The sequence below is a fragment of the Egretta garzetta genome, unplaced genomic scaffold (genome assembly GCF_000687185.1).
Source record: "Egretta garzetta isolate BGI_Z169 unplaced genomic scaffold, ASM68718v1 scaffold139, whole genome shotgun sequence".
Classification (NCBI taxonomy): Eukaryota; Metazoa; Chordata; class Aves; order Pelecaniformes; family Ardeidae; genus Egretta; species Egretta garzetta.
This window is the reverse complement of record NW_009260832.1, coordinates 508,108-530,972: the sequence shown is the minus strand read 5'-3', so window position 1 is coordinate 530,972 and position 22,865 is coordinate 508,108. Positions and strand designations below refer to the sequence as shown.

The window sequence follows — 22,865 nt, the reverse complement described above, 5'->3', positions numbered from 1 at the left end:
TACATGGAAAAAAAAATTCTTCCCCTTCTCTCTTGTAGGTAAAAGTTAAGTTAATACCATTAACTTTAACTTAACTTATTTGCGGACCCCTAACTGTGGGAATTGTAGGGAGAAGTCCATCGCAACCACCTTACTCTGCAATGTTAAACAGCGGAAAGAAAACTTAAATGTGCTTCTCTATTTTTAATCTTTCTTCATACCGTGTTCTCACAAGTGCTCTCACCATCAGTCTTTGCCCTTTCTACATGCAGTTGGCAAAGTGTCGTCTTACTGCATCACGCCTGCTTTATTGCGTTTATCCACAGGCTGCGTGTGAGTCAACTGCATGTGTAAATTGGGTAGTTCTGAGGAAGCTGGTCTTAAACACAGGTGGGTGCGGTACGGCTTCCTCCACCACCTCCACCCACGGCCTGGGGAGAGGACTGATGCCAGCGAGGTGGCGCCTGACAGTTCAGAGGCTCCGCTCTTCTGCACAGACATGGGAGAGGAAAGAAATAGATCACAAAATTAATCTAGTACCAGTCTGTATAAAGCATATGGTTTATTTTGTCCATCTCTTTTCCCAGGTAACGGGCGATAGGACAAGAGGAAATGGCCTCAAGTTGCATCAGGGGAGGTTTAGATTGGACATTAGGAAAAATTTCTTCATGGAAAGGGTTGTCAAGCACTGGAACGGGCTGCCCAGGGAAGTGGTCGAGTCCCCATCCCTGGAGTACAAGATGGGTAGGCGAGGTACTTAGGGACATGGTTTAGTGGAATGTCAGTGTTAGGTTAATGGTTGGACTTGATGATCTTAAAGGTCTTTTCCAACCTAAACGATTCTATGATTTCGACCGTTCCTGTTCAGAGGCTTGCTGGCTGTCAGTGGTGGCAGGTGTTCTCCTCGCCCTCTCCCTTGATGGCAGCAGGGTCAGTACTCTGCCAGCCCAGCACGTAGGTGGGTGCTTCGGAGCCTGCGGCTGAGGCCCGATGGAGCCACGTTTCCCACAAGGGCAGAGCTTTGCTAGCACTGACAAGTGACAGTCTTATGTGCGTGGTACCGAGGGACGTAAGGGGAATGGAAAAGGGGAGTAGGAAGGGCACAGAGCCCAGGAGCTTTCTGCTCCTGTTGCTGAAGCGAGGAGAGGAGGCTTTGTCTCCAAGGCTGTGTTGTCCTCAGAAAGACCCTGGCTTTGACTGTTGGTTGGCGGCAGGGCTATGCACAGCCACAGGCAGGTGCTCATCTTTCAGACCCTGTCCATGCTTTGGCTGATGAGAGGATTTTCCTGCTTCAGATGACTTTTAAAAAAAACCCCACCAAATACCTCCTCCTCCCCCCTGCACCCCTCTTTTCCATGAAAAGTAGCAGGTGGAAAGACATGCTCACAGAAATTTCCTTCTTTATTTAATTTTCTGGTTTTACATGTAGAGAAGGTATATGGTACACAAGCATTTTTTGAGGTTTGATTTACTGGCATCATTAATGTGCAACATCTGTAGCAGAAATAACATATGGTTCTGATTTTCATGGCACTCAAAGCTGCATCTACAGTTAAAAATACACCTATTAGTTAAATATAAATATTAAGCTGTATTAGCCTACTGCATGACAATGTGGTTGTGTTACTGGCAGCCTGGGGTGGTGGTGGTGTTACTCACATGGGAACAAGAGATGCTTGCTGCTCGGTAGCAAATTCTTGCCATCAGAGGAAAGAGCATTTGAAAAGTTCTTCCTCTCTCTGTTGAATCAGTACAGGTAAGACACTGAAGCAGAGCTGCTGCCATTTCTGTTTCTCCTGCAGAGAAGGGCCCTAATTACCTTGACAGGCATGGATTTCTGCCTGCCACGTGGGAACATGCCAGGCTGTCTCTGGAGAGCTGAAAATGGCAAGGGCTTTGATGTGGGATGGGTGGTGGGAAATGGTTTTAAGAGGAATTAGGCAAGCATTTTCACTCTCAGAAGGGAAGGACTGAAGAAGAATATGGAAGACAGAAGATGAGGGGAGGAAAGTAGGCAGAAATGTGTGAAGTTTTAAGTTTGGCTGCATGAAATGTTTTGCTACAGGTGTCTCCAAGTAAACTGCTGTACAAACTACAGGAGACCTGCACTAAAATAGTGGGCTTGTCTTCTTCCATCATAGAAGGTGATGGCAACAAAGATAATTAATGTGGTTTAAGCAGAAATCCTGACAAAAGGGCTTGATATGGGAAGGAGATGGACTTGATTGCGGTCTCAGTCAGTCCTTGGACTCATATAGCCAAAGGAACCAGAGCAAGAAAGTAAAGTATGTATGGTTTACAAGTGCATCTTTGCTTTGCAGGTACAGCTGTACTTTGGATAATTGAAAAGAGCTGCACTGAGCTGCTCTGACCAGAGTTCAGCATCCTTGGCCACCTGTTGGATAATACACTATTTTTTGACCCACAAGGCATTCAGAGTATGTTGCTGTACCTGCCAGATAAATCTGTTAATAAAACAAATAATAAGAAAGAAGAATAGAAAACAAAACAGGCAACAGGGGAATTGGTACAGACTGTAATTACCTATGTAATTGGCAGAATTACCAGTGGAGGGCATGTTATAGCGGTTATTCTGTTGTACAGTTGTTGCCCAGCTTTCTCTTTGGTTACAAAGTATGTAGATGGTTTGGTGAGCATGGCTCTAGCTAGCAGGCTGCAAACAGGATCCAGTTGGTGGTGTGTTTTCCTTCTGGTCTGCAGCCTTTTCCTCAAAGCAGTGTGGAAGTCATGCTTAGGTAGCCCAGGCTGCTCAACCATTTCAGTGGTTCCTCTTCTGCACAGCCATCTGATTTGGACTTCATGCATTTGTGCTGAGTAGAGGGCTGTTGGGCAAAAATATGCCCATGAGTATGGTATAGCATCTAAGAGTAAAAGCTGCCTTATCAGTAGCACAGAGCTAGGGAATACCAGAAAACTGGGGTCTGTGTGATGTTACGGCACTGCCTGGATTTAGGTCTTGCTTGTTTTAATATTGCATATTCCTCCTCACGCTGCAATACTAGAAGTCACTGGAGTTTTGACAAGTACCTGGTTTTAAGCATTTTTTGGTCAGAGACTGAGTTTTCCTGATATAAATTCACATCTCTTGAGCCAAAGAGCATGTTGCTGAAGTTCAGAGATATACAACAGCTTTGCTTTGTCCTGCAGCCTGTGTTTAGGCATTGGAAAGCAAACTTTCCTGGAGGGTAGAATCTTTTTTTTCTCCTTTTTTGATGTCGATATTTAAACAAATTTTCAGTATCTTGTGTACCTGCCTCTTGGTGAAGGCGTACATATGCAGCAACGCTGCTCTTTCAGCAATTTTGCTTATCTTTGGTGATGTCCATATATGCACAGTCTTGCCCTGTAAAGGGATTACTAAGAACTTCTATGGTGTATATGTTTCTTGCAGGGCAGGACAAAAATTGATTCTTGTTTTACTAGGTAGCGTGGGTTTTGCCCATGTCTTTCAGTGTTGCCATGTTAACATTACCATTAACATTACTCATTTTAATATGTAATTTTAACATTGCCACATTAATGGCTGACTGACTATTACTGTTCAGCCTGTAGTCTGTTTTTAAAACTAAGTGTGTGTCTGTTTTCAAAGGGAAACCTGGGTGGCTAGATGAAAATGTCCCACTAATTTGTGTTTAGTTTCTAAAGCTTGGTCATGGAAAAAATTAGTTTAATCAATATGTGAAGATATTTTTGCTCATTTCGTCCCTTTCTTGACAGTTTTCTCTCATTTCCAATTAATATAATTATTTTTTTTAGCCTCTGGGGTTAGTGTTGTCATCATTTTGTTCCTCTAGAGATCTTTCTTGTGTGATTATGGAGGAGGAGACGGTAGTCAGGAGATATGCAGCTTCTAGCAGACATTCCTTCTGATGGATTTGGCATGATGAAAGACAAATGGGGAGATAGTCAAACCTAGCAAAGGAGGCAGGGCAATCTGGCAAGACTCTCCTAGTTTTTGGAGAGTTTCAGCAAATGGGATGGAAAAATTGTGCAATACCATTAGAGCAAAGCTTGCTCCATAAATCATTCTAAGGAGACTGGCGTTTGTGGGGTTTTTTCCTCCTATACAGTCAGCTAAATGTTTTTGCTGTAACTGTAGAGAAGCAATAAAAGGCTAGTGAAGGCAAAGGTTATAAACAAATCATTCAGTGCCGACAGAGGGTCCATAGATGCTGACAAGAAACAAATAAAGTGAATAGGGCTGGTACTCCATGCTGATAAATTTAATTGATTTCTGCAGCGTGTCATTATGGTTGCAGCCTACCCTGTTATCTTGCAGCTCCAAACCTTCCATTATGGCTTCAGATGATAACAGCTGTTGATACGCTGCAGGAGGTTGTATTGACTACCGTGGGGGTAAAGTACGATTTGCTAAGAATAATTAGGAAGAACCCCACGGCTGGGTAGCTTTGATCTGCCCGTGGTGTTGTCCTTGCAGAGGACATTGTATGCCAATACTGCATCTGTTTCCTGGATGAGTTCACGAAGCCTTTGGGAGCACACGTGCTCTATAAGGCAGTATAACCAGAAGGGTCCCACTCACCGTGCCAGTGCCAGCGCCGTGCTGCAGCGCCGTGCCTGGACTTTGCCAGAGCACACTGTCAAGACTGTCCCACACCCACCTCTTTCACAAAAACACAGATATATCGGAAGCTTTTTGCTGCTCTGACTGCCCTACTGTGTGCGTCACGTGAGGCAGTTTGTCTCTAGCCCAGATATCTGCTCCAAGGTGTAACAGCGACATAAACATGTCTGTAGCTGTCAGACTTGCACAAGCCTCAAGTCACCAACATGAGCGAAGATAGAAAGCTAAAACACAAAAGCAGCCCCCAAATCCTGTGTGATTCCCTAACAGCATGAGGTGAGGTGCAAGGTACCTTCAAATCCCAAGCGTTTTAAGCAAATAAGCGCCTCCCTTTACTCTACGTAAGCACAAATCCCGCCATTAGTTTCTGGTTTGTTTCTGATCTGATGCTGGGAGGAGAAGGGGCCCCAAAGTGCAGCCTGAAGGAACTTTGAGCAAAAGAGAGCATAGGCTGTGGGTGCGCGGTATAACCTGATACTGGCATACGCGACGGGAATGCTGGAAATCTGCCAAAGCACCTGCAGGCTGCTGCTTGGCAGGAGCGTTAGAAAGTACTTGGTTCCCTCTTTCTGACTAAGAGTTGGTAGAAGACTGAGAAGAGTATGTGTGAGTGGAGGAAAACTGGGATGAGAGGTCAAAAGGAGCACAAACCAGGTCATGCTTTCAACGCTCTTCTATAGTACTGGAAAAAGAAATGTGGACTGTTTGTTGTTTCGAAGAAACCCAAGCTCCGGCTATGCTGAGATGAATGAATTTGAAAGGAACTCCTCCTTATTCAATACGTACGCTAAATGGAGTTACTTATTGTAAGATATCCATTCCTCTGCAACCCACCCTGTCATGCCAGCACAGGGTGCTGCAGTGCTCCTGCAGCGCTAACACTGTTTTCAGAGGATCATGGTTCCACTGGAGCTTTTATGTTCTTTGCTTTTATATGCATATTTGTACTGGTGGGCAAAAAAAATGGTTGTTTACTGCCATCACTGGAGTAGCCCTGAATCTGTCATCTGCTTCTGCCTTTGACCTAGCATATTGCATGCTGCAGTCCCATCACCCTCGCCATCCTGAAGCTTTTCCTCTTCTGCAGCTTCTGAGTATAAATCAAAAGCCAACCACGAGTTCAGGGCATCCCAGGGACGTGGTTGCAATGACTTACTGCACAAATGTATTTAAAGGACAGGCTTGGACTGCAAGGCTGCTCTCTGCTAGGAAGGAAGGTAGAGTGCAGGTCAGATGTCCATCACAGAATAGCTGAGATGGCTCTCCAGGGACCTGCCTGCTTGCCTGCTGACTGCCACTTGTTGCTCTTAAAGACCCTGAGGATGCCTTGGAATAGGCTTGCTTGCTTTTAGTTGGCAAAAATCTCTGAGTTTTGGGGGTGATGAGAAGTACCTTTAACTGGAGATGACCAAAGTGTGTGGATTATTGCGCATTAATATAGGGGGAGAGGACAGGAAAGCCTACTGGTACCTAAACCTGGATCTTGTTTACAGCTGTGACTCTACTGACACCATTTCAGTTGGAAAGGAGGATATGGGGACAGAGGCTTGAGCGCTGCAATTCTTAACCCTTCCTTATGAAAGCTTCTAAAATCCAAAAGTCAAATCAGTGGTTGACCCCTTTGTCTTCACAGGATTTGCACAGAGAATAAATCTTGTCCAATGTATGTGCTCTGTAATACTTTTTTCTTTATGACTCTGGAACAGGGTTATATCTTAGAAGTTTTCACAGCTTCATTGACATTTTGCAGAGCTCCCTCCTTGCAGCGCCATGGAATGCTGTGTTGCTTTTGGTAGGTTGCCACACCATGTTGTCTAGCCCCAGGCTAAGGGATTTTATTTATTTTTATTTCACATTGTTTCAGCTGTTTTCACTTTTACTTTATTCTTTTCCAGCAGAATTTCTTCATGCATGTGGCAGCACATTATGTTTCTTGGTTTATGAGTCGTAGTTAGTTAAATAGCCTGGTGGATTTGTTTGCCCTTATCTGAGAAATTTTAATACTTACAGCAGCAACAGAATGAAAGGTGACACTTTGGGAGCTGAGCTCTTATCACGTGAGGGAAGAGATGGGAAAGTTGTTCTCCCAGAACACTGCTGATCTGAGCTTTTTCTAGCAGTCTTCTTCCTATTCAGTTCAACTCCCTGGATGAGACACTATCACTCTTGTAAGTGCAAAAGGAAATCTTTGCTAGAGTATATAGCAATGTAATTTGAAATGCAAGTGGTTAAATTGCATGCACATATATGCATTGAGACCAGTCTTCTACAAACTGCATTGTTTTCTTAACGATGATTTTTAAAAAAAAAAAAAATAATTTTTGCAGTGGTTGCTTTTCTGAGCCTGTGTTGCTTGTACACCTTCTGCTCTTATTTATATAGGTTTTCTGTTACTAGGACACCATTAAATGACATTCATCTCTTATGTTTACATTTTTTTTACTCCAAGCCAGTTAAAGGATCAATTAAACTGTCGTTGTGAATGAAATCTGAATGCATTTGTATATCAGTAGCAAGAGAAACATTGGCTGTCCCGTTTAAGAACTATGACTTAGTGTCTTTTGTTATTTTCTTGGTTTCAATGAACAGGTAAGTACTGTTACCTTTCATAGCAGGGTGACTGTTCACAGAGCGACTACTGGAGGGTTTACTGTAATAATAAGGTGAAACTGATACAAAGGGGCTCATCTTGTACAATAAAACATAGCTCTGTTTACTGATCTAGAAAAGGAGGAAATGTCTGAAGGCCTCCTCATTTCTCTTGTAGGATTACCTTGACTGTATCACTGACCAGACCAAGCTCTCCCTGGGGACAGAAGAGCGATCAGCCCTGTTTGGAAACATACGGGATATCTACCGTTTCAACAGGTAAAATCATATTTAACTAAATGAAAACAGTTCAATAGCCTCCATTAATGGGGAGGGAGCAAACCAAGCAAATAGTCTTTTATCACTTTAATAGAGCCAAGATACATAAATTGAGAAATGGTCTATCTTTGATTCTCAGCAGGGTTGGTTTGCTGAGATCAGATTTTTTTAGCTGTTTATTTTATGAATCAAGTGTGGTCTCCATTTACTTTTTTTGTTTTCATGCGGGATATTTCCATGAATTTAAGCCTAACCTGCTCTGTGCCCTAACTGACCCTAATGCCAGACCACTGCGAATGAAATTCTTGCCTTATTATTGTCTTTTTTTTGCTACTATATTGGGTCCTTTTGTGTAGCGATATACATCACCCAGATCTGGCTTTTGTAGATTTGTACTACTAGGGACTCCCTGAATTAATTTCTCATAACTGGGTTCGAGTACCTTTCCATTTATTGAAGGCTTCTGTTCAGTATCTTTACAGCCATCTGTCAAACTCTGGATGGGATTCTAACGTATATTGGGAGCCTGAAGTAAAATGTCTTGCTTGTATAGCTAATGCCACATTGTGTGGGAACTGCAATATTTACAATTTTAGGATCATGCTACTGCTACTTTTGTCTGAATCCTCTGTTACTATAAAAAGAATTAATTTATTCAGCATTTAAGGAAAACCTGAATATTCAATCGATGCAAGAAATATTTTGGCATAAAGTTCCCACATTTTTTATATCCCATTACTCCTGTAAAAGTCCTCTTAGCTTTGCTGTAGTTGACAATACATCTCCCAAACTACTGCGTTCTTTGAAGAACAACAGATAATTGACTCAAAAGAGGATTCTGAAGTGGAGGACTCATGTCAAAGAGCATCTTCAATGTTTTGCTGTCATCTTGGGAAGCTACTTTAAGGTGCTTCTGCTGCTGGGATCGCTGTTCACTATCAAAGGGAAGAGTGGGGACTGATCTATTCAGAACTTATGGACAAAGATGAAACCTAGAATCCTTTCCTGAAACTTAAAACAGCTACTGCAGAATAATGGAAGCACCCTTAAATAGAAAGCTGCTGTGTCCTGCTTCAGCTACAACTGGCTTGACTGAATGTCTAACACAATGGAAAATACATAGCAGTAGCCTGATCATGCATTTTAGAGCCATGAGACTATGATCGTGAGCTTACAGCTTACCAGCAGTCACAGGACGGAAAAAACCAGTCCTGGCCATTATACTTTCTGATCTTTCAAAAGCTAGAGAAATAGCAGACTTGGTATCTAGGACACATTTATAACAGCGACATTGCAAGTATTACCTAACAGAAATACTTTCAAGTATGATCAGTCATTATACGGAATAACTGAGTTGCCAAGAAAGATTTGCAAAGCTTAAAAAAAAAAAAAAAAAGCCACTTTGGGCAATTTTAGAGATAGATATGTTACAATGGTTAAAACTCACTGGAAAGTTGTCCAAAGGCTCTAGTAAATTGCTGATGTATTTCAGGCCTTCTAATTTAAAATTCTACATGGAAATTGTGAGCTTTTAAGACTGCACACTCATTATAGTTCTGAATATAGCTTCAAGGATTAAGTTCCCTCCTCTGAGAAACTTGGCATGTTCTGGGTCCTAAACTTACTCTAGAGCCTTTTTCTTTGTTTTTACCTTTGGAAAAGGTCCATTTGGCAGTTCTGTGTTAGTAGTTTCAGATGCTTTTTGTGAGCATGATTTTATAGTTTCAGAATGACCTTGTTTTTCTCAACTTTGAATTTGACCATTAATCAATGATCAAAGGTTTTAGTCTTGGGTTTTTTTTTTACTTTGTCCAGATCTGAGAAATTTCATTTCAGTAAATGGGAATTTCTCTCAGCCAAACAACTTAGGATTTTTAGCTGTTGCATTGAATGGCAGAAATGATGGGCAGGATGCTAACTGCTAGTCCTGTGACTATGATCACTTTTTGGAAAGCTGTTTCTTAAAGCAGAATCACTGATTATATACTGGTCCACTGGTCTTGCTCCATCTCTTGGGAAAAGCTCCCCCGCTATTAATTTATTTATTCGGAAGAGGGAAGTGTTCTCTAAGTCAGCATTTGCTGCCTTTCTTCCATGCGCTCTCCTGCTGAGATTCTTTGAGGTGTCAGTTTAGGATAAATTCTCCACCCAATACCATGACTCGATTGTGAAATAGCAACTCTTCAGAGAAACGTGCTCAAGTTTAGTACTTCTACCAACACTCAGATGGTCTTAGGAGAGGCCAGACTGAAACCTCTGCTCCTGACAGAGATCATCCTGCATGGTCCTTGTCCATCAGTGACTACTGAAGTGCCCTAGCACAGTGCAGGGCCATTTCCCGCAGCTGCCCTGTTCAGCAGTTCCCGTGCTCTGAGCCTCACAAGGGGTGGTTTGTTGTTCAGGAAGAGCCTTCATAAAAGCTCTAAGAGCACACCTTTAATGGAAGAGGGTTTTTTTCTGAGTACAAAGAAATTAGTGTTGGCCAGAGGATTTTTGTGACAGTGAAGTTGTATCAAGGATAAATTTCTCTTGATTGTTTTTTGGGTTTTGTTGTTTGGTTTTTTTTTCTTGTTACTGAAAGTCTGAACTTTTCAGATTCATTTTCTAGATTTTTTTGTATGTTGAAAATATTCAGCCATGAAGACCAGACTGTACTTACTATGTCCATTTTTGTTTTGAATGCTGCGCTCTGTCAGGCACTGAGAGAATGAAATTTTCCAGAGATGCTGTTACTTTAGCACTTATGGCTAGACTGCGCAGTACTTGGTCATCAACTGCTTTTTTTTGTCATGGATTCAGGACAAACCATGCTGTTTCCTTCCTGCTTCATTCCATTCCTTCCATTCCACCAAAATTGCTTGTCTGATGTCCCTATCATTACCATGTCATTCTAATCCAGATCAAAAGGGAGGAGAAAAATTTTTGTGTCTTCTTTTAAAACACTATGTTGTTAATATAAAATGAATAAAATAGGTGCCTCGCCTGCCTCACCTGAATTGTGAGTGCAAATATGGTGATTATTTGCAGACCTATAAATATGTTTATCTCATTCTTCTTGACTTCCTGTAGTCAACAACTTGATTCTTTATCATATTGAAAGTCTTCACTCATGTGGGGAAGTGTTTTGTCTTGAAAATAATTTGTACTCCAAAAAATCAAAGCATCCTGAAAGACGTTGTAATGAGACTTGAAAAGACAACAAATGCATTCTGTGAAAAACTATCTGTCTACTTATGCTTACCTCTCTCATCCCAAAGGAGTTAGCATTAGCTATCAATGATGATCATACAGATTCAAACTTTTCTGGCCCATAATAAGCCCAGCTGGATAACTCAGTGAGTGGTATTAAACGGCACCGGCACTTATGGCATGCTGCAGTCTGAGTCTTGTTAGCAGTCCAGCTGCAAGAGCATCGAGGTGCTCTAACGCTCCTGTCCTACCTGGGTGGTTGGCACAAGCGAGTTGCAGAGGCCGAGAGCTGTGGTACCGTCTGTGAACAGGGTAAAACCTCTGGATGTTCAGGTGAAGGGAGCTAATGTTTTTCTCTGTTGTTTCTTCTGCCTCCTGTCAGGTACTTAAATGTAGCCTATAATAATAGCCCTGCTCTTTTGCATGTCAGCTTAGTATTATAGAGATTTATTTAAGTTTTTCAGGATTCCTGGGCATGACAGATTTGTTATTTCTACAATGGCATGCTGCTCTTGCCAATCCCATTCTTACCAGCCAGACGAGACAGAGTACAGTATAGATAACAAAATCTTTCAAAGCATAGCCCTTATGTATGCACATTTACTGCATAAACTTGGACTCATTGCATGAATATATAAAATCTTGAAGTGCAGCATTACTGTATCCCGTAGGAGAAATAACGAGGTATTGAAGGAGACTGTAGAAATAAAAAGGCAATCAAGATGCTACGTACTCTAAGCCATCAGGAGAACGTCTGCCTGCTGGACAGCGGGAATCCTCTGAGCTTGTCCAGGGTATTTGATGTTATTTCCAAAACTCATGTGTGGAACACAGTCAGTCATTACAATTAATGATTATGGACAACACTGCTACAGCTTGCTTCTTTTGCTGATGTAAGGGAGCTTCACAAGTGTGGGGTATCAAGCAAGGGTCATTTTTTATTCCCATTTTGATGAAAGGAGAAACTGAGGTGTGGAGGTTAAATCATTGCTGTACAGAATGGCTTAGTGACCACTGCACCTAAGGTCTTGTTTGTCTTTGTTCCTTGTGACTGATTGCTGATTTCTCCCCTTCCTTCCTCTAGTAATTAGAGAAGCAAAGAACAAGTCAGGAAACTTTTCTGGTTTACTCCTTTTCTTACTCGCACCGGGAAATTGTGTCTGCTTAGAGGGGAAAAGGGTAGTTCCCTAGATACAGGCTTAGCAACTCTTATGCAAAACTTGTTCAGGGAACCAGCTGTGAATTGGAAAAAAAGTAGCCCTAAATGGAAAATCATCTGAGGGGAGGGGGGAAAAAAGAGAAGAAAAGTTGTATCAGAGAACAATTTGGCAGAAAACTCAGTTTCATCTCTCATTTTTCTGAGTACATCTTTCAGTAAGATTAAAGACTATTTGGATCAAGGAGAGACCTTTGAGGTTTTCTTCTTCCGCTTGAACTCTTTCTTTTACTGAATTGGTTTTCGAGAACTGAGTTTCATACAACAGTGAACATGTTCCCTTATTGCTTTGCTCCTGTTGTAATGAATTCATTTCCTGCTTGGCATGTCAAAAATATCAAATCCTCTCAGTAAGGTTTTATTTTTATGCATGTAGAATTTATGTATTCCCTTCCAGAAAACTTTTTCCAGGCTAACCATTTTTCTTCAGCGAAAACACCCACAAAAGGTAGACAAATTTTCCTGACTGAGCTTATTACCATTCTTCTTGTATGTGTAATACATCCCTGATTCTCAGCTGTGTTTTTCAGACCAGGTCCCTGTCTTCCTCAGTCAAGTAAAGCTCCTAGAACATATGTAGTCTTTATAGGATGAGGCATGTGGTTCAGTATCTTTTAAATTTAGCTAAATTGTGTTTGTTGCTATAGAAGGTACACAACTGTCTGACTACACCACTGAGTATGGTAGAAGAGCTGTCAGTCTGAAGGAAGGGGCTCAGCTTTGCTTAGGAGATCAGCAATCCATGGCCATTTTGAGGACTTGATTTTTTAAGTATGTGGGTATACCATTTCCTTAGAGCGCTCCCTGCCTCCAAACAAAAACCCCAGCGGCTATACATCTAGGGGGAAGCAGGGCATCAGAGGGGTTCTTGTTCCCTTTTAGCACTCCCTGCATTGTAAGTGCTTTGGGCATCACTGCCATCAATGATGAAGACTGTCTGGCTCCGAAGGTATGGGTGTGTCTATTCCAAGGTGTGCCATAATTGTTTTCCTATTCCTATTCTTTGTTTTAGTGAACTCCTGCAAGATTTAGAAAACTGTGAAAATGATCCTGTGGCTATAGCAGACTGTTTTGTTTCCAAGGTAAGTGGCTACTGCAGGAATCTGCAGCACAACACCGATTGCGGAGTGATATGGAGGAATATGATTAATTTATTAGTTTGATAGACCTAATTTTGACAGCTTGCATGACTTCCACCAAGAAAAGTTAGCAATTCTATGGAAAGGAAATAATTTCTGTTAGTAGGTGATAGGGATATGGCTCTGACTTGCATTTTTAAAAATAATGAAAAAGGTGTTATTTTCTTCAGTAAGTGTATCTGAACTGGTGGAGCTAGTGATCTAGCATTTGTTTTTACATCTTTTTTTGTGGAGTATTACAGTGATTCTTTTTTTCCCTCCTTTTAATATAGGTGATCAAGTGGTAATCCAGTTTGCCTTGTCAGGTTAAAAACAACTAGATAATACAAATTGGTTGCATTTTGAGAAAAAGCAATAACGTTAACATACTTGTGTCCATATTGTTCTCTGCAACGCATTTTTTCCTGAATTGGGCAGCCATATCTTTAATTTTCATTTTTAAAGGGGATGGCCCAAAGTTTACCCTTAAGATTCAAATCTCATTCTCTCTGAAATACTTTACATTTTCTGAATATGGATCTGACATCTTCATTCTGTTGGGTGGTTCTGAAAGCAGAAAGTATGGAGGAGGAAAAGTTGTCAGCTGCGGGAGAAATACAGAGAACCAAAGTAGGTGTCTTTCATTGTAGGAGACCCAGAGAGCCAGTCAGGGAGAAGGGGAATGGCTATAATGGGTAGGACCACAAAAGATGAAGTAATTTGGGCTACAGATGACTGCAGTTCACTGCAGACTTCACCAGAGAACCTACATTTGCCTTGAATATGTAGTGCCCAAATGCGTTAAGAAATAATGCCATCTCCATGGTATTTCTGGGGGAAGAGAAGCGGAAGAGGGGCTTGTAGTTGTTTAAATTTGGGTAACCTCTCTATAGGTGTTTGCCTGTCTCCATTAAAAAAAAAAAAAAAAAAAAAAAAATCCAAAAAACCCCCACAAAACTGTCATGTTTTAGGGTTGGTTAGGTGTTTGCCTGTCTCCATTAAAAAAAAAAAACAAACAAAACCAAAATCCAAAAAACACCCACAAAACTGTCATGTTTTAGGGGTTTTTTTTTGTGAACTCAGTATTGCCAGTACCAAATATTAAATATAATAGGTCTAACAAGGATTTAGGATTAACTGGACAGCTCTATTTTTTTGGCACTGTTGTGACACAAGGGATTTTATTGGAAAGGGGAGTGATGATGCCAGCTCAGTGCTGCTGTTTCACTGGATCACTTGCTTGAGCTGAGTTTGAGAAAGCTGTTGTTCATTTAGCAATTGAACTTTTGTAAGCACTGAGAGATCTTAGTGTTGGCACTGCTACTACAAAAGGAGGATGTATTTTTGCCCTGATGCAATGGGGTTTATGGCATGCTGTTATCGCTCCAAATAGCCTATCCTGAATTGAAGGAGAGAGAATGGGATAAGGGCAAGCGTGAAGTCCTGCTTCTGGAATGGAATAACCCCACATGCATACTGACTAGGAGGCAGCTTAGCAGAGAAGGATCTGGGGTCCTGGCGCACAAGAAGTTGAGCATAAGTCATCAGCGTGCCCATGCAGTGAAGGCCAGTTGTGAGGCTTTCAGGATATTTACAAATACCACAGTTTGGACCTGGTAGATCTTTCAGCTGTATTGCTTGCTTATAGCTGGGACCGCTGGGACTACTCCTGGCTGGGACATGAAACAGAGGTGGTGCAAGTGATAATAGCAAGTCCAGGAAAAAGTTGCATGCTCATTCACATTGGCCAGCTGAAAGGAGTTTTCTGGTAGACTTTCTGGCCATTAGTTCCAAAATCCATCTGCAAGTCATTGCTTGTGCTGTTGTTTCCTTGTCAAATGCTTTTAGCATTTGTATTATTGGCAGGCAACTGCCTGATGGCTCAGACATTGCTGGAGATTGCAGTCCTAACAAGCATTTTTTAGCTTCATCCAGACAAGTGAAAACACTTAAAAGCAAAATCAGACAATACCAAAATACCCTACAGTTCTGGTTCTGGCTGTGAAGATGTCATTACAGCAACTGCTGACTGTCTTAACAGCCTCCAGTTGTCCATTCTTGGTTGCTTGTATCTTCCCAGCATTGAGTAGTGGGAATAAAACTGCCTTTTTTGGCAGTATGCAGTCCTTCAAGTCTTATGGGACTTTGGCCATTTATTGTTTGATTGCTCTGAGTGTGCTAGATCTTCACTGTGAGTTACGCATGGGGATAGTATCATGCTGAAGTCATAGCTCACAGTCTTAGCTAATGGATGTAGCTCCTCTGGAGCTTCTTTAATGCTTCCAGTGGAACTGTGCTTAGGTTACGTGAGCTCTGTCTCTAGTGCCCTTTTTTTTTTTCACCCTGCTGCTGGTTCAGCTGTGGATACCATAGCTGTTGGGAATTTAAATGTATAATCAAGTTTTTACTGTAGGGTCTGTGTTTACTTTTTGCATTTCGTGAAGCTCAGTAGCTACATAAAGTAATAGCCATTTCTTTCTTCAGGCTTCGTGTGAAATGACACAAAGTTGGTTTGTGTGTATAACAGAACATTTATGGTTAAAGTAACTTTGGAGCTTGTTGGAAATAAAATGTTTGATATTCGTGAAAACTTCTAGGGAACTTCATTTTATAAGGTCCAGTTTTGGACCATATTTGATGGAGTGTTTCTTTGAACCTGACTTCATTATTTGGTTTTGCTCAGTAAAATTTGCTCTATAGCGTTTTATACTTCCCTCACACAATCATACATCACTCTGTTTCCTGTGTATAACTTTCATGCCTGAGTAGTAAACAGCCTTGCAACTTTTAAGGAAAATAGAGTAAGGATTATCAAATCACATTAGCGCACTTTGAACAAAAACTCATAATTGTGGATTTGAATATTTACCTTAACATTTGTTGTGCTGAGTGCCCAAAACCAAATAGCTCCTAAAATGGCAGCTTTTGTCTGTTAACAGACATCAGCAAAGTGTCTGTAGTGTAAACTAGCTAGTAACATAAAACTCACTAATAGCTAAAATAACCATGCAAAGCTATGACTTTGTAGAAATATTTAACAACATCTTACAACATCATGTGAAATCCCTCTGCTTCCAGATATTTTAATGCGTTAATAACCCCTAGGCAAATACAGACACAAATGCAGAAAAGCATGCTTTTTAAAAACCTGCTGTCCGGTCATGAATTGCTGCCTTTACCTTTCTGCCCCAAGATGCAGATGGTGTGGATGGGTGTTTCTTTGAACAGTGTGGGATGGCTGCTGCATGGAAATAACCTGCCATGGAGGGTAGTGGGGTGCTGGTTTAGTTTCTCCCAGCTCTGGTCCTGCCTCTTTGTCTAGAGGAACTATTAACTCCAGTACATCAACTGTCTTGCAGACATTTTGCTCGTAACTGTAACCAGAGGCTGATAAAAGGGTTCCAGTGCAAGCTTAGCTATAGCTTAATTATTCACATAAAAGTTTGTTTATATGTTTTCGTGCCAACTCAGTCTTTCATTTTCATAGTAACGATGCCAATGTTAATTAGAAGATTGACTTCAGTATTCCACACGTTTACATTTAAGTGAGTTGCTGTAAAGGAGAGCTTAATTCTGGCACGTCGCTCTTCTCACTCAGCACCCCAGAACTTCAGAACATATGTTTTCTGAAAGACACACCAACAGCTTAACCAAGGGGAAAGGGAGAATTACTGTAATCTAGCTCTCATTAATGAAGAGGTGATCCAGGCAGTTGGCTTCAGCTTACACTCTGACTCAGCTCATTTTCTCAGTCTCCATTTTCTTTTAAAGAGCCTTTTATGGCTATAAAAAAGTGCAGTGCACCGAGAGTTGAGAGGAGATCAGGGCTGTAGCCGTGTGTTTGGCACTTCATGAGGAGAAGACGCACAGTGAATTGATTCAGCAGCGGGGGACAAGCGAAGTATAGCTGGGATCTTCTTGTGCTTGGCTTTGCTCTTCAGGGTGGACTTGTAGTCAGTGCGAGTGAATTCTTGGCTTGGGTCTCAGTTTTTGCACCCTCTACTACACCAGCTTTGGGCCTCCAGATTAAAAAAGATCTCTGGAGCGTTTCCAGTCTCCCTGCAGAGATCATTTTTTAATCTGGTTTGAAAACAGTTGAGAGGAACGAAATTATTTTCAAGCTGAGTAAGGGTAAGACTGTCCAAAGAAATCTGATGAGCATAGCTGGTGTTTTGCTTGCAGTGTGAATGTATTGGTAGAAATATATTAAATCTACCTTAGTCCTGGCTTTTCTGTTACTTGTGAACATAGTTCACAGCATTGGCTTTAGCCTGCAGGGCTTGTGCCCTGATATGCTCCCAGCCGCACAGTTCGGCCTCTGGGGAGTCTGCTGCAGAGAAGAGAAGACCGGCTGGGCATGTGGACTAAAGGTCTCTTCTTTGACCATGTGGAGGGTCTGGGTAGCCAGGCAGGCGGTGGAAGAACGGGTGTCCTAAGTAGCGCAGCTTCCTTACTTGAGTTTAGGAAGACCCTCTCTTGGAAGTTGCTCTCTTGGCCTCTCACCCAACACGTTCACATGAATCCTGCCGATGCCTCGGCAAGGTGTATGATGTTGATTCATACTGGCTTCATAAGTTTGAGTGCGTGTCAACAATCTCATTCTGGAGGCAAAATATATGTGTAATTGGCTTTCTACTGGCAGTATGCTCGCATAGCTTGGTAAAAGTAAATGCGCTCTATTGGTTTTGTTTGATGAAATGAGCTGTGGTGCAACGAAGCGCATACATGTCTAAGTGCAGAATGAAATTTGGAGGCTTGTCTGTTCAGAAAGCAGGGATGATTGTGAAACCATTCTTAAACTTTTTAGAGGTGTGGAGGACACAAGGAACTACATTGTTTTGTTGTTGGGTTTTATTTTTTTTTTATACAAGTTGTTTCAGTTAATAGCTAGACTAACATTCTTTTAAAACCCAGACATCCCATTAAAAATAGTTTTGATCTTGTGTCAGAAAAAAACCCAAAAAAACAAAAAAACAACCCCCCAAAAAAACCAACCAACAAACCACACCCCACCCCTGCCCAAAAACCCAAAACAAAACCCAAAAGTGTGAAAGGGCTCCTGGGGATTTCAAACTCACCTTTGATTTTGTGGGGGATGTGCACTCAGTCTGCTCTGAAACCCTGAAATGTTTGGCCTTGTGTGTTTTACAGACAATACTTTCATTTGTTAAAATTTCACAATAGATATTCCTTTGCTTTTTGTTTGAAAAGCAGAACAATCACGTAACTATTTATGACTAGAACATATATGCATTTTTTAAAAAAAAATTGGCACAAAATGTTCTGCGCTTTGCTTATGAACAATTACATTGTTCTGTGATTGGAGCCATGGGAATATATTACAATTTATACCAAAAGCCCCCAAAGAAAAACCTTGTATTAATGTGTACATATATAAAATAAATCACCTTTTTTCGTCATACTGAATTTCATCCTATTGCTCTCTCTTAAGCACCCTGACTTATTACAAGAGCTGGCTAGTCTGGTAGTGATTGCCATAGAAAATCACACTGTGTAAAGTCTGCAATGCTTTGGGGTTTGTTAACTTTTCGTTTTGAGCAGAGAGGGTTTGGAGCTGTGGCCGGAGGTCCCAAGCGTGGGCACGGACAGGCTATGACACAAGCTCGCTGCCTCTGGGTGAGGACATGGAGCGTACACCACTGTAAAAACTGCCTGTGACAGCAAAATTAGTGCAAGCTTGAAAAACCGAGCTAAACCGTTTAACTGTATTTGTATCAAGACTACATTTAGTTGGGTAGTTGGTTTCTAAGAGGAGAGCAGTTTAATATGCTTACAAGCCCGCTAGTGAGTAAATGAGCATCTCAGTCCCCTAGAGAAACACTCATTAGAAGTTTGCTCGAGTTAGTTATTTTTTTTTTCAGAACAGTTAATATTGAAATTTGGTAAGAAAAACTGACATGAATTGCAATGACTTGTACTCCTGTGGAGTAGCAGCTTACTTTTTATGGGGTCCTTATGAATTGCTGTTCAGTGGAGAAATGAATGGCACAACCTGCTTTACCCCTGCGAGAGGGTGAAGAGAGCAGCGCTGTTGGAAATGGGGAAGAGTACTGCCTGAGCTGGCTCTTTCTGATGAATGGCCAAAACCGCCCCCCCCAAGCCAACAAAGAGAAACAAAAGCCACAGTATGTGTCAGCCCTCTCCCCAAGCCGTGTTCCTCCTCAGAGTGCTGTTGCCTTCGGTGAAGGCAGATATTTGGTCTCACCATCCACCAGCGACTACCCCGAGGAGACCACCCATTGCGGAGCACAGCTATTGTGCTGCAGAATGCCAGGGTCCATTCAGATGCGTTGAGTGGAAACTGGGGTCTTGTTTACTACCAGAGGATTGCTTTTTATCGGTCTAGGGCTCAGGAAAGAAAAAGTAATTGATTTGGGGAGCACTCTGCTGTTCTGCAGTGCTTTCTTGGTCTCTAGGTCTCCAGCAAGCTGCAGAAATTGTGTATTATTTGGGATAGAAGTTGATAGGCATATGCAAACTTAAAGCACATGGGGATGTTTCTGGAAACCTGTTCTTGCATAGAATTAAATGATGATGATGATGAAGAAAAAAATCTTAGGCCAAGGAGGAAAGCAATCAAACTCAGCCTTTTGCTCTGAGCAGCTTGTCAGCATTAAGTGTGGGCAATTTCACTGTGACAGGCAAGTGTGGAAACCCACCTAAATCCAGTTACAACTTGTTTGGCTAGTAACTGTCTGCTTTCACAGAGTCTTAATTGACATTAAAAAAAAAAATCACTTTTGTGGCTTCTAATTCTCACGATTTGACTGTGCTCAAACGTGAAAGCATTTATAGTTGTTTGAAAATCACACACTGAACATAAACTGCAAAACCTACTTCTCCTAGTAAGCAGGTGTGTGCTTTAGCACACAAAAAAATAGGTATGTACAAGTCAGCTGTTTGAAGGGGGGGGTGGGGTGGGGTGGGGTGGGGGTTTTTTTATGCTGCATAGATTGTCATAAAGGACCTTGGAGGCTCTGTTGCAAAGCCACTTGTTTTCCCTCTGTGAAGGTTTCCTTGGTTTTTCCTTCAAGTAAAGGAAGAATCTCCCCCCCAGAAAATGAAATTCAATGAATAGGTCTCTGGTAGTGTTAGGACTATCACAGTGAAAGCAGAGAATTCATTGATCAGGAACTGGAGGAGGTGTTGTCTTGACATCACCTTTATCTTGCACACGTGTTAGCTGCTAGTTTGACAAAATCTGAATATATGTAAACCTTTCCTCCCCATGCAGAGTGAAGATTTCCACATATATACGCAGTACTGCACCAACTACCCAAGGTAGGAATTCTGGGTTCCCTTTCTTCGTTTGTCCCTTAGCCAGTTTATGTAATGCAAGTTACAGTCCATACAAAAAAATCAGCTTCTGCTCCCAAATTGGAGGAAGGGTTGAGGAACTTACCCTTTTTTGTAAAATAAATAAATAAATAAAATAAAAATATTTTAAAAAAACCAAAAACCAAAAGGAGTATGCTTACCTGAGGTTTTATTTTGACTGTTCTTGTCATTCATTGCTATTATCCTCCTTTAGAAAATGATGGTCTTATTCTGCAGTGCTCCAAATGTGTAATTCCCAGTAAGAGAGAGTGGTTCGGTGTCAAGGGAAAACAACTGAATGCACAAGATAACTTAAAAAAAACCCAACAGAAACAGCGGTGATTGCATTAGGAACCAGCTGCCCCTTTTACAAGGGAAGAAAGAGGCAATTCTTGACTTCACCTACAGACTTGCGGAGACAGTGTGTCTTAAAGCTATGTATTGGTGTTTCCAGGTCGGTGGCTGTGTTGACAGAGTGCATGAGGAACAAGGCGCTGGCCAAGTTCTTCAGAGAGCGGCAAGAAGCGCTGCAGCATTCTCTTCCCCTGGGCTCCTATCTCTTGAAACCTGTCCAACGCATCCTCAAGTACCACCTGCTTTTGCACGTAAGCACCCATTAAAAACGTATTTAGTTCAGGGCTGCCGCGCATTGGAGTTCCTGCCTCTGGTACAAGGCTTGGTGATCAGAAAGATACCGGGTTTCCTTAAATGCTCTTTCTTTTGGGGGTGTTTGATTTCTACATAAGGAGACTCTTTCTGCCTTTGTCGCTTTGCAGCATATACATATATATGGAGTGGGGAATTTGTGATAATTTTTCTAGACACATTGAATCAGTCTGTGCATCCAAATAATTAGTGGTTTGTTTTTTTTTTTTTTTTAAAACTGCTCTGTAATCAGTTGGAAGATTCTTGCCATGATTAAACACTTTTGTACACAAATCTATTGTTCCAATGAAAACCAGCATTTTTCCACATGTTGCAATGCTGGGGGTGGTTGAAAGAAGGACTAAATACATATAAACACCCCGACTGGTAAGAATTTTGTGGAGAGAAATGACTGAGGAAGTGGGAACTCTTTCCATATTCAGTGAATTGAGTTAAGCAAGTTTCGGAAATTCCTGCTTTATTGTTAATGTTTTCCACATATGTTTCCTATTAGAGAGTCCTGTCCTAGTGAAGTGTAAAGACACTGATCCTTATTTAAAATGTCTGGTGCTTTTCTGCTGTACAACTGTAAAGTAATGCCTAGTGTAATTCCATCAGGGTTTTGTAAGTGTGTAGATATGTTCTGTGTTTTAAGAAAGCCATTAGACGCTGTCTGAAAAGGTCTCCTGTCAGCTTGCTGCGCTCTCTTTCTGTGCCCCTCTGCTCGCATCAGCTGCTGCGAGTATAGTCGCTGCTCAACTGACCGTAAAGGCTTGGCTTTGTTAGTCATCTTGTGTTAATCAAATTGATTACAACATGCAATAGTAACAAAGGCAGGAACACTGCATCCGAGTGATCGCCATGAAAAGACAAAATAGTACAGATAAAAACATAGTATTGTGTCCAGCTGGGAAAATATATTTAGAAATAACGGGACTTTTCCCCCCCCCCCATCTTAGGAAATAGAAAACCACCTTGACAAGGACACGGAGGGCTATGATGTGGTGCTGGATGCCATAGATACGATGCAGAGAGTGGCATGGCATATAAATGACATGAAGAGGAAACATGAACATGCCATCAGGCTCCAAGTGAGTTCCCAACGCGATTTTATGGGTGTTTGTGAGCTGTTTTTGTCAATATATATGCCATTAACATTTTTTTAGTTTATCTTTTCTTTTAATCTTTGTCAGTCATAATTTAGACTCCTGTTGAGTATGCCTGTGGCTGTTTGATCTTGGCAACCATGGTCATAGCTGCTGCAGGAAAATCTCAGCCCTACAAGCAGCATCCTGTAAAGCACTTACTTTGCAGTAATATGGAACTTAAGATAACTTTTCTTTCTTCCTTTCCCTCAATTGTGCAGCACTGCTGTACAACCCTAGGGCATGGCTTTGTTCAGAAATCCTGTGGTTTCCGATTTCTCCCCTTTGTGCTGATTAATTTTGTTTTGAGGCGTTTCTTGTGCAGCTTCTTGTTTAAGTACTTTCCTCTTGGGCTTTTGAAGACTCATTATCAGTTGCTTTGTGAAAAATATAAACCTAGAAACATGATAGTTAGAAAAATGTTAACTTCAAATGAAGAATTTTTGAGGAGAAGACAAAAGCTACGCTCTGAGTAACTTCTGGCATGGAGAGCAAGCTCTTCTGTAGAGTTTTTACAGGTCTTCCATTCTCTTTCAAAATTCCCAGTGAGTCACAATTTTATGCTATATTTTCATCAGCAGTACTTATATTGCTTTAAGAAAACGGGGGGGATTTTTTAGTTTATAAAAGGGAGTAATAGGCTTATACTATTGCAGAAATCTACGTCACGTTGTTCTTTGTCCCTTTTTTTTTCTTTTTAACTTAAATGCAACTTACTGGGCCTCATTTTCTGTGGGATTTTTTTTGTTGTTTACGTGTAG

The 22,865-nt window shown here is 41.4% G+C and overlaps 1 protein-coding gene across 6 annotated transcripts in view; it reads left to right on the top strand.

Moving 5' to 3' along the window:
- Positions 1–22,865, top strand: part of PLEKHG1 (pleckstrin homology and RhoGEF domain containing G1) — a 50,364-nt gene that overhangs the window by 12,855 nt on the left and 14,644 nt on the right. For 5 of the 6 annotated variants that reach the window (XM_035902366.1, XM_009646949.2, XM_035902362.1 and 2 more), the window contains exons 2-6: positions 7,353–7,453; positions 12,871–12,940; positions 20,232–20,278; positions 20,769–20,919; positions 21,919–22,050. In XM_035902366.1, the coding sequence (XP_035758259.1) occupies positions 7,353–7,453; positions 12,871–12,940; positions 20,232–20,278; positions 20,769–20,919; positions 21,919–22,050 (501 nt within the window). The remainder of the gene's footprint in view (positions 1–7,352; positions 7,454–12,870; positions 12,941–20,231; positions 20,279–20,768; positions 20,920–21,918; positions 22,051–22,865) is intronic. The other variant, XM_035902365.1, reaches the window with a different exon arrangement.